This window comes from Cupressus sempervirens, chromosome 7, assembly GCF_028749045.1.
Source record: "Cupressus sempervirens isolate cs-2001-9-10 chromosome 7, ASM2874904v1, whole genome shotgun sequence".
Lineage (NCBI taxonomy): Eukaryota > Viridiplantae > Streptophyta > Pinopsida > Cupressales > Cupressaceae > Cupressus > Cupressus sempervirens.
Genome location: NC_143124.1, coordinates 902096747 through 902107478, shown reverse-complemented (window position 1 = coordinate 902107478; position 10732 = coordinate 902096747). Strand labels below are relative to the sequence as shown.

General features: G+C 35.0%; 1 protein-coding gene across 1 annotated transcript; it reads left to right on the top strand.

Moving 5' to 3' along the window:
• Window positions 1-479: 479 nt before the first annotated feature.
• Window positions 480-10155, top strand: LOC149550419 (small ribosomal subunit protein uS13z/uS13y/uS13x). Its single transcript, XM_089793438.1, has 4 exons — window positions 480-531; window positions 5408-5568; window positions 5731-5919; window positions 9733-10155. The coding sequence occupies exons 1-4, from the start codon at window positions 529-531 to the stop codon at window positions 9836-9838; spliced, it is 459 nt and encodes a 152-aa protein (XP_089649564.1). The 5' UTR covers window positions 480-528; the 3' UTR covers window positions 9839-10155.
• Window positions 10156-10732: the final 577 nt, after the last annotated feature.

The window sequence follows — 10732 nt, the reverse complement described above, 5'->3', positions numbered from 1 at the left end:
ATTGTATTGCTATATATATATATATATACTTTAGTATATATTAATTAAAAAAATTAAAAACAATTAATTTCTAAATTTAACTTATGTAATAAAATTTTAATTTTAAAAAATTTCTTGGTTAAAAATCTATTAATTCAAATATTGTGATTTTACAATGCATTACATTAAGTTGTATATTTTTAGAGAACCACAGTATTTTATAAAACTAAAAATTTAAAATATTAATTAAAAATCAAAATTACATTTGCTAAAATTTATAACCTCTCTTTCCAAAACCATAATTTTAAATATCAATTTGTTTCCGTGAGGTACTCCAGCTCTCAAAGAGCTCTTGTTATTATTATTATTAAACTTTATTTCGATTTTGCGGAGGAAAACGAAATGCGTTTTAAAACTCATCACATCGTAAGATTAGGGTTTCCCTGCATATTGGTTGATTTTTAGGGTTTATTATAAGTCAATTTTTTCTTTATTGCTGGAGTTAGCGTAGTTGCAGGGCGATTGAGGACGCCGATAGCTTTAGCGACAATGGTAACAAATCTTTCAAAACTGAGCCTCCTTTTTCACAAATGTTTGTCATGTTTGCTAACAATTCAGTCCGTCTTCTTATTACTTTACTCCTTTTGCCCTCTTTTCTTTTCAGCCTGAATAATTTTAGATTAGTGCTATGATCAGTTGAAAAATCTATGGATCTGAAGATTTCATTAAAAAATATTGCATCTTGAATCTCTGAAATAAATGTGAACCCTGTGAAGGTCAGACATTAGGATTGTTGTGTGGAAATTTTTTCGTGGTATTTTCGACAATTTTATAAATTATATTTATTTTCACCTCGATCACTCGTAATCGATATTGGCTTTATTATAGTAAAAAAATCTACTGTTACTGAAAGAAAGGGAACTTATCGAAAGATCATATCTGTTTTTTATTGGATGGAGGGGGATGCTTCTTTGAGATTAAATAGTCAAATTTTCTTTCTCTTTTTTGGTTTTATGTTCGTCAAGTTCTGTATGCTGTTGTTTTCTACAGTGAGTGTTATGCGTTCCTTTTCATTGAAAACACTCAGACTCTTTTATTCATTTGAATAATGTACACAATTTTAATTACATTTATTATGAAATCAATTCTAATATTTTAGCCCATGATCAGACCTGAAGTTACATACATTCTGTGGAGTTTTCCTAGAAACGATCGTTAGTAAAAAGTGATGATCACTTTGTTATGAATGAATGAATGAACTATTTAAATAACATCCACGAGGCCAAAGCAGCCAATGGGACCCACAAGCATGCCAAAAATACAAAACAAAAACATTAGGCCTTGTGGAGTTGCTTCTCTAAGTCTGCCCTTAGACACTGAATATTGACCATTAAATTTGCTGTCTTGGCCAACTACTCTTCCTCAAAAAGAGTATCTAACTTGCCATTTGCTAGAACATCCCAATAGCTGTAGTGGATGTCATTGTATGCTGGACATCCCATGAGAAAGTGTTGCTCGATCTCAACCTCTCCCTTGTTACAAAACAAACATATTCTCTCCTCCCATTCTTATTTGGGTATTGGCCATCTGTCTGTTTTCCATCTCAAATGACGGTAGCCCGTCATAAGTTGTGCAATGAGCATCTTAGCTCTCCATTTGATTTTTGCTCCTATGTACGCTTTCTCCTCATGGGCCCTTGTTGGGTTAAATTCTTTAATATAGTAGTCTTTTTGGTGCCCGTTTTGTTTTGACCATATGCAGCTCCTGAATTTTTCCTTCACAAATTTCTTTATCTCAGTGTTGTTATTCGAACATTCATGTATACTGATATTCCATTTTTCCATCCCTTTAACATTTTGTTTCATCCACGTGTTCTTTCTTCTATCCAACCTCTCTTCCATATCAGCTCAGGCCAATGATGCCTTTCCATATTTTGAGCTTTCTGTAAATAGCATAATAACCGAATCTTCACTGATGCCTCTAGTGGGAAGATGCCTGTTTCAGCCAATAGGATCTCATAGGGAATGGTGGCTCTAATTTTGAGACTATTGATGATTAAATGCTTTTGGATTCTTTCTACTTGTCTCCATTTCGGATCTGACATGCTGCTGCCCCAAATCTCACATCCATAGAGGATCACCAGGGTAGCTAGCAAGCCAAAGAGCACTATTTTGGTTTTCCAATCCCATAATTCCACATTCCTACATCTATTATGTAAGGAGTATAGTGCGCTCCATACTCTTTGTATTCTTTTTGCTCTACAAGTTTCTTAGTTAAGATTGTTTTTGAAATCGACCCCAAGGTACTTTTACTTGTCCACCATCTCTAATGGGTTGCCATTGAAAAGAAAAGTGTTTTTCTGCCTGTTGCTTCTTTTCCATGAGGAAATCATCACCTTGGTTTTGCTAGTGTTCACCTGCATCCCGATCACTTGACAGAAGGCCCCAAGTGCCTTCATTTGTTCCCTCAGATCGTCCATAGTTTTAGCAATCATTATGAGGTCATCCGCATAAAGAAGCAACTTAATCACATACTTAGCCAGCTGGACCCCATCTCCATTGTTCTTGTCTAGACATTCTTCTAATTTGTCAATATATAACCCGAACAGGGTAGGTGAAAGGGGGCATCCTTGTTTGACCCCTATATCGCTGCCAAAGCTATCTGACATCCCTTCCATAGTTCTGATTTTAGCAATGACCTGCTCATATAATCTATGTGTTGCAGCCCTAAGTTCAGTGGGAATTTTCAGCTCTTCCATTCTAAGCCAGAGCCTGTCTCGTGGCATTGTGTCAAAAGCCTTTTTAACATCAACAAAGCAGCAAAAAACCTCTTTGCCCGGTTTGTTCCAAATCTTTTCAACCAAGAATCTTAGCGCTACCCCATTATCAACAGTGGAGTGTTTTGGTCTGAAACCTGCTTGCCCGTTAGCTCTTTTACTCTCTGATTCAGCTCACTTGCTGGTCTTGCCTTCTACCATGCTACCAAAGAGTTTGCCGAAGAGGGGGTTAATCATAATAGTTCGATAGTTTGACAGATTATTTATGTCCCCACTTTTATGGAGAGGGATAACCATGCTAGTAGTCCAGTTTTCAGGAAACCCCTTCTTAATGACATCATTAAAGATGTGGTAAATATGAGGAACCAAGATATCGGTGCCCCATTTTAGATGTTCAGCTTGCAGCCCGTCAATGTCTTGGGCCTTTTCCCCCCGTTGGCTTCTTTATGCCTTGCAAGATGTTCTCCATAGTAAAAAGTTCGTTTGTAGCCTTTATTATTGCAGGCTTATGCTTGTCTTTTTTGCGCTACATCCTTGCATATCGAAGCCACAAGTTCCCTGTGATATTGTTAACTATTTGTTTTCTCTTTTGTTGCAGTTCCTTCCAGAATTTCTTGGGGTTTTGCTTGCCTAAGGTGATCAGCTCCAATCTCTTCTCATTCTCACATAAGCCTCTTTTTTACCTCTTAACAGCTCCATGTATTCCTTTTTGTTCTCTTTATTCATGCTTTTTCTTAACTTTCTCTTAGCCAACTTGCATTCTTCATCAAACCACGGATTTGTTGGGAAAGTATTTTTTGCCTCTTTCTTGGGCTTGGTTTTTTTACACTTCTCTAATGCCTTAAGAATTATAAGCACTGAAGGCATATTTGCTAAACTTTTGCTGATCCGTGATCATATCTCATCTTTTGGGGCTCCAATTCATGCCTCTAAGGTCATCATTAAATAATTTTCTGATTTTCATGATTCATTATAATTTTTCCATGTTAGAACCCTTTCTTTTGCTTAAACTGTTTTTCTTCTTGTTGCCGCTCCTTCAAAAAGGTCAGTGTTAGGAAAATTGGATTGTGGTCCGACCTTAGCTCAAAAGGGCACTCTCTTATTTCCATCACTCTGACTCTTTTGGTGTGAGCTTGAGAGCAGGTAACGTAGTCCACAACGCTTTGCCCATTATAAGTTATGCATGTAATGCATCCTGAGTTTGGCCATTCTTTCATACCATTGCATATTACCAAATTATATAGGCTGCATAAGCTCAGTAGTTCTGCCCCATAATGATTTACTTTGCCTTCGCTGTTCTGTGAAGCTCTTTTCCAAAACTGATCACGTTCCTCTTCTAACCATAGAAGGTCACTTCCTTCCTTGTCACTTCTTTTCAGATTGAGGGGTTGATTATTTTCTGTCCTAGCATTGAAGTCTCCGATAATCAGGACTTCCCCAAGATTGTTAAAAATGGAGATATCTATTTTCAGCGATGCGTATGGGTCATCCCAATCTAAGTTCTTCTTCTTGTATGTTTTTGATCCCTTTGGTGCAAAGTAGCAAGCTGCCACCCTCATCTCAGTCTGGCTCTCTGTGATTTTCAGCCATATGTATTGTTTGTGTGGTTCTTCTTTCTCTATACTGATGCATGCATCCTAAGCCTCTTTAAACAAAATGGTGATACCACTGTGCCCTTTGCCACTATCGGTTATTTTGTTCTAGACTGAATTTTTTATGTAACCTTCGAACTCTGGCACTCTACATTTCATTAAGAAACTCTATTCAACTTGGTTTTGTTACAAATAATCTGATTGTCATGTTTTAGAAAACTTTTTGCTTGGAAATTTTTTAGTTAATTAAAACTGATGCTGGTAGGAACAATCATCACAAAAACAGCATATTCTGAACTTAAGTGCCATTTCTTCTCTTTCAATAGTGTCTTACATCATAAGATTCTGTGAACCACGTGGTTGACCATAGACTGTTTGGTATGGCAATTTATCTATTAATATATATTAACTCTCTGCTCATAAAAATCTCTTTCTCTCCGTATATATATACTCTCTCTCGCCCCCCTTCTATATATATATTCTATTTGCTGACTAAGTTGCATATTGACCTACTTCATGCTCCCTGTTAATTGTAAATTTCAATTTATCATCAAGTTTAGGTTGGCAGAGAAGCTTAGAAGTCTGTAAGAGTTATATTTTTCTTTTTTTTCTCCATTCTTCCAAATATGCCTTGGACTGTTTTCCAGCCCCAACCAGTTTTGTCAAGGGGAATAGATACTGCTAGGCTTGAATTCAGGTAATCATCAAGGTGGTTTTTGCTGTATCCGTAAGAGTTATTTTTTTCTTTTTTTTCTTCTTCCAAATATGCCTTCGACTGTTTTCCAGCCCCAACGAGTTTTGTCAAGGGGAATAGATTCTGCTAGGCTTGAATTTAGGTGTAATCATCAAGGTGGTTTTTGCTGTATCTTGCTATTAAATCATGGTTTGACAGAAGAATAGTTTATGTAAGTTTTATCTCCTGCACATTATTTTCATATGATTACTTCAAATACATTATCTGCAAAATGTACCTTTGTATATATTTTAATTACTCATTCATTTTTAAGTCCTTTATTTTCTTATTGTTCTATTGTAAGATATATCTGTTGTTGTCTTTCAGTCTCTTATTGCGAATGAAGAATTTCAACATATTCTTCGTGTTCTCAACACTAATGTTGATGGGCGACAGAAGATCATGTTTGCACTGACCTCCATTAAGGGAATTGGTAGGCGTTTTGCCAATATTGTTTGTAAAAAGGCTGATGTTGACATGAGCAAGAGGTAAGACGTTGCACTCTCTACCTGACAAGTTTAGAGTATTTGCTTGTATAATTCCAGCCTTAATTCTCATTTACATCTTGACCTATCCCGACTTTTAACTGCCATTGAGTTCAATGGGTGGTCTTGCGAATACATGGAAACTAAGTGTCTGTTTGGGTGCAGAGCTGGTGAGCTTTCTGCCCAGGAACTTGAGAACCTAATGGTGATTGTGGCAAATCCAAGGCAATTCAAGATCCCTGACTGGTTTTTGAATAGAAAGAAGGATCATAAGGATGGTCGATTTTCTCAGGTGGTATCCAATGCCCTTGACATGAAACTCAGGGATGACTTGGAGCGCTTGAAGAAGATCAGGTAATGCTACTTGTTTTTTGAACTGTTGTTTTCCTGTATATTGAGTCTGTTTGCTGTCAGTGTTGTGTTGTTTAAGGCTTCTTTTAGCAAGATAGGGGTAAAGTTAAGTGAGTTGTTTGTCGTCTTATTTGCTAGTTGTAACTGCTTGTATATTGTTTTAGCATCCTCACAGTGCACATTGTGAACTGCTATTTTTATGCATCTTAGAAAGTGCATCCGTAGGTCTTGCTAGAATGCATAACAATAAGATTTTTTCTTGATTGTGTGCTTCTTAACAAAATAAATGCCTTTGCGCACTGAATTTTTTTTGATGCTTTGCATTTAATATGTTGTAGTGAGTTTTATCTGTAATAGTAAAGTGAACCATAGAATCAATATAGCCAATTTAAGGAACTAACTATCAACATCTCAAATCACGCACACTATCCTTCATATTAAACTCATGTCCTTTTTACACAGAATGACAGCTGTTAACCATTTAGTTTTCACTGATGTTACTAAGAAAAATTGTCTGGTTGTTTATGACATATGTTTGAAACTTATTATTCTCTGATGATGTATATGAATTTACAGTAGATGATCTCATTTTTTTTGACTCAGATGCATGTCCTTGTTTTAATCAAATTTTAAATTACTAAATATACAGGTAGATTCTTGCACTTTTTTGTTAGGAACGTTAGCGAATAATGATGAACTATATTGTGTATTTCTGGAACAAGATTTTTATCAATTAGTATAGCTGAAAGCTGGTATGAGCTTAGCTTGATAAAGTACAAATAATTATTTATGGCAAGGAAACTGAAATACGCTAGACATTAGGAAAGAGAGAATTGATGTGGGTAAGAACATTATAGTTTTTATCTTAGTTACCGATTTGGGATACGAATCCGATTCGGGCATGTGAATTGGATCCGTGGATTCGCAATTTTTTTTCTTTCCCAATTAGGATTTGTGAATATATATATATATATATATATATATATTACTGATCTTGCCCGAGCCCCATCTAGGAATAGAGGTTTATATATATATATATATATACACTATATTATGTATATTTCTCTCAGTTTTAAGTATATATAATGCATAAAAGGGTCATTCTAGAACTAGAAAGCAAAAAAATATATTTAAAAAAGTCATATTAAATAACTTAGGCTCACTTAAACCTGTCGATCCTTGAGGATTCATGCTGGATCCTTGAGGATTCGTGCAGATCTGGGCAGGATCCTTGTTTTACACAGTGGATTTGTCCGGATTCGTGGGCCACGAGTCCGGACAAATCCACTGTGTAAAACAAGGATCCTGCCCAGATCTGCACGAATCCGTATCCGGATCGGACCTGAATCCGGATCTGGCCTCTAGGGCACGAATCCGGTAACTATGGTTTTAATTTAAAGAACTATCTTGTGGGCTAAGCACAAAGTTTGTGTTTGTGTTCAAATTTCACAACAAAAAAATCAAGAACAAGTTTAGCTGATAAAAAGAAAGGTAAATAATTGATTGAGATTTTAGAAAACAAGAACGGATATTTTGATTAAAAAGACAAAGGTAAATAATTGATTGAGATTTTAGAAAATAAATATGGATATTTTGATTATTTTCATTTAAATAATAATTAAAGCTGGCAAATGATCACATATTGGAAAATACATGTAAAGTATTGTCAATCTTTTTATAGTAAGTTACCGATGCTGATTCTGACGCTGATGTGGGGTGGTGATGCTTGAATTTTTTTTTTTGGGGATTTTGGATGTGTTTGGGTGCTGTCCACACGCACACAGACATATATATATATATATATATATATATATATATATATATATATATATATATATATATATATATATATATATATATATATATATATATGCAAAGAAATGCAAGAAATATACAAAATAAACCATTCCATATCATGATACTTCACCATTGATAGTTCAAATTGAAATAAGAAGAGAGGCCAGCTGCAAACAAAATAAGAAGAATGAGCAATGAATGGCCTCTTTCAGGGCTGTTTTAGGGTACTGGAGCAAAAATGAGCATAAATAGAATTAAAAAAATCAATTAACACATGCTTTTTAAAGTCACTTAAGTAATTGGGTGTTGAAAAAGTCACTGGTGCTTTCCAGATGCACCTGGATGTTGTCTGGGTGCTCTCCAGGTACTCTCGGAAGCATCCCAAGTGCATCCAGAAATGCTGGGCATGCTTCCTGAGGGCACCTGTGCAGCACCCAAAAGCACCGGCGCATCCTAACTTACAGGCATCAGCACCCTGAGTTTTTGGGAGAGAATTAGTATCTTAGTTTTTATCCAATCAACGATAAAAGAATTAGAAACTAAAACTGTAAATATTGATATTATAAATATAAATTTATATTCATATTAAAGGTATTTTTATAAGCATTCAAATTTCATATTTAAAATCTATACATAGGAAATGGATTTATCCATAAATGTATAAAATGACATATTATCTATTAATATATAATTATAAATGTCGAATATTTGAATATCAACAGAAAACTGTACTGTATCATCAACTACATTATGCTTATGATATTAATATTTAAATAACATGGGAGAATGAAGAATGCAGCAGCATAGTAGCACAATACATCAACAGAATCAACACATCACCAGAGTCCCTGGCAGATCTAGTAGCAATTCAGCAGTGGTGTTCTACTAACATTGCTGTGCTTCAAATATAAAAGATGAAACTTAACAATCTATATCCCCTAACCCCGAAACAGTGAATCGCCATAAGCAAAACAGCCCCAGTACAAAATCTCTGAAGTTCTGAACAAAAGCCTTGAATTAAAAATCATTCAAACAACACAATTGAAATGACAATTGGAGGAAAAAAAAAAGTAAAAATCCTAAAAATATATTTATTTAATCAAAAGCAACAAAAAAGACTTTTTTTTTTTTTTTTTCCAGGTTTTCTGAATAAATTTGTTCATGGATGTTTTTTGAGCAAATATCAATGATGGATCGCACCAAACATGAAGCAATAGTTTAAGTGGCCAGGAAATTTCAATGACATTTCTTTCAATAAGAATTTCCAGGCTCTAACATATTTAAGTATCTTTCACCACTTATACTTGTCCAGTGTTCACATTTTGATTTAAGCCATGGGACTTTGTGAGTGACTCTGGACTTGATATGTTGCAGTTGCAGATATTGCTAAAAACTTATGACACATGGTTTTATTCCTTGGTAAAGTTTTGCTTGCACTCCTTCGATATATTTTATTTGTTATAACTAGAATCCAGTCTCAACTGACTTTCCAAACATCTTGTCATGTTTATGGATTGTTTTGTTCTCCACTGTATTTTGGAATATTACCTCGAATGCGTTCATAATCTAATCAGGCTCATCTCTGTTCCTAGCAAAGTATGCAGTTCTTGTATTTTGTTCTGAATTCCAATGTAGTTTGAATCTGTTGTTTAGTTATTTGTTGCAGACTGGTTTTTCTGGCATATTTGTACATTGTTCCTTAGACATGCACAACAATGCGATGAATTTTTCCTTTTTCTGTTTGGGAATTTTGCATGGATGCCTTTCGAGCATAATCTTAATGTCCATATGGGATAAAGATAATGCATATTGTCTCATCAGAATATGCTATAATATGGTTATTTTAACTTTTTAAGTAGATTGAGTCATGTAGTGGCAGAACTTACAAAATTAAAATCGGAGACTTGCAAATTTGCCCATCTGAAACATGAATGTGCCAAAAAAATAAAACCTGAAGCTATGCAATGTGAAGTTAAACTAGTTAATAATGGTTCTTAATTTTTGCAATTGCTTTTGCAGGAATCATCGTGGTCTTCGTCACTATTGGGGTCTGCGGGTGCGTGGGCAACATACAAAGACCACTGGTCGTAGGGGGAAGACTGTTGGTGTGTCCAAAAAGCGTTGAGCAAGAAAATATTTATTGGAGAGACACAATTTTGCTAATGTTTTCATATTGTTTTGCATTACTCCTATAAGGTGCTTTATGTTGTATTTGTTGTCTTTACACCGACCTTTGTTTTTTTGATAGTTGGAAATATAACACATGTTGTAGAAGCTGTAAAGCTTTGATTTTGCACTTTTTAATTTGAGCATGGCTTCCTGAAAGCTCTATTCACATTTTGTAGTACTGAGGAAGAAGGTTAAATGTTTGCTTCAATGAAGTACTCGAACACAATTTGTTATGGTTTTTGAAATATTTATTTTGGTTTAGCTTTTCCATTATATGTTGCACACTACAGTATTCATTTGGTTGAGTTCTGGCACTTGCCATTGAGATAACAGTTTTGCTGGTATTATCATTTCTTCCTGCTGGAGATGAAACTCAATCTTGCTGTGTAGTTAATCTGTGAATGGGAGTGGTGTGTATAATTACTTCACTACACTTGTTTGGACAAGTAACGCGTGATGTATGCATCATCCTATTTTTCTTTAATATCATTCACAATAGATAGAGCCGAGTGGAGCCAAAGGGAATTTTGAATGGAGATGTCTAGAAATCTCAAGTTATTAGACAAGTAACAAAATTGACAGCTAATAGTTTATTGATCACTGTCATGATTGATTCCCAATTTTGTGACCATCTTAGCAACAGTACACCTTTAACACTGAATTTAGAGGAATACTTGGCAACTGACATGCCCTTTGTTTGGTTATGCATTTTCAGGAGCATGAAATAGTATCCAAATTTTGGAAATAAAATAAAGCTGTGTAGGCTTACTTCACATTTTCTAAGTTCATTTTTGATATTGATGTGCAGTGAAATTGTTCATCTTAATGCGGTTAGCTCTAAAGAGACTGA

What these genes read in the sequence shown, in the direction of transcription:
- LOC149550419 (XM_089793438.1), top strand. An exon ending in GATGTTGACATGAGCAAGAG is followed by an intron (nt 5,569 to 5,730) that starts GTAAGACGTTGC and finishes GTTTGGGTGCAG; the next exon opens with AGCTGGTGAGCTTTCTGCCC. An exon ending in GAGCGCTTGAAGAAGATCAG is followed by an intron (nt 5,920 to 9,732) that starts GTAATGCTACTT and finishes TTGCTTTTGCAG; the next exon opens with GAATCATCGTGGTCTTCGTC.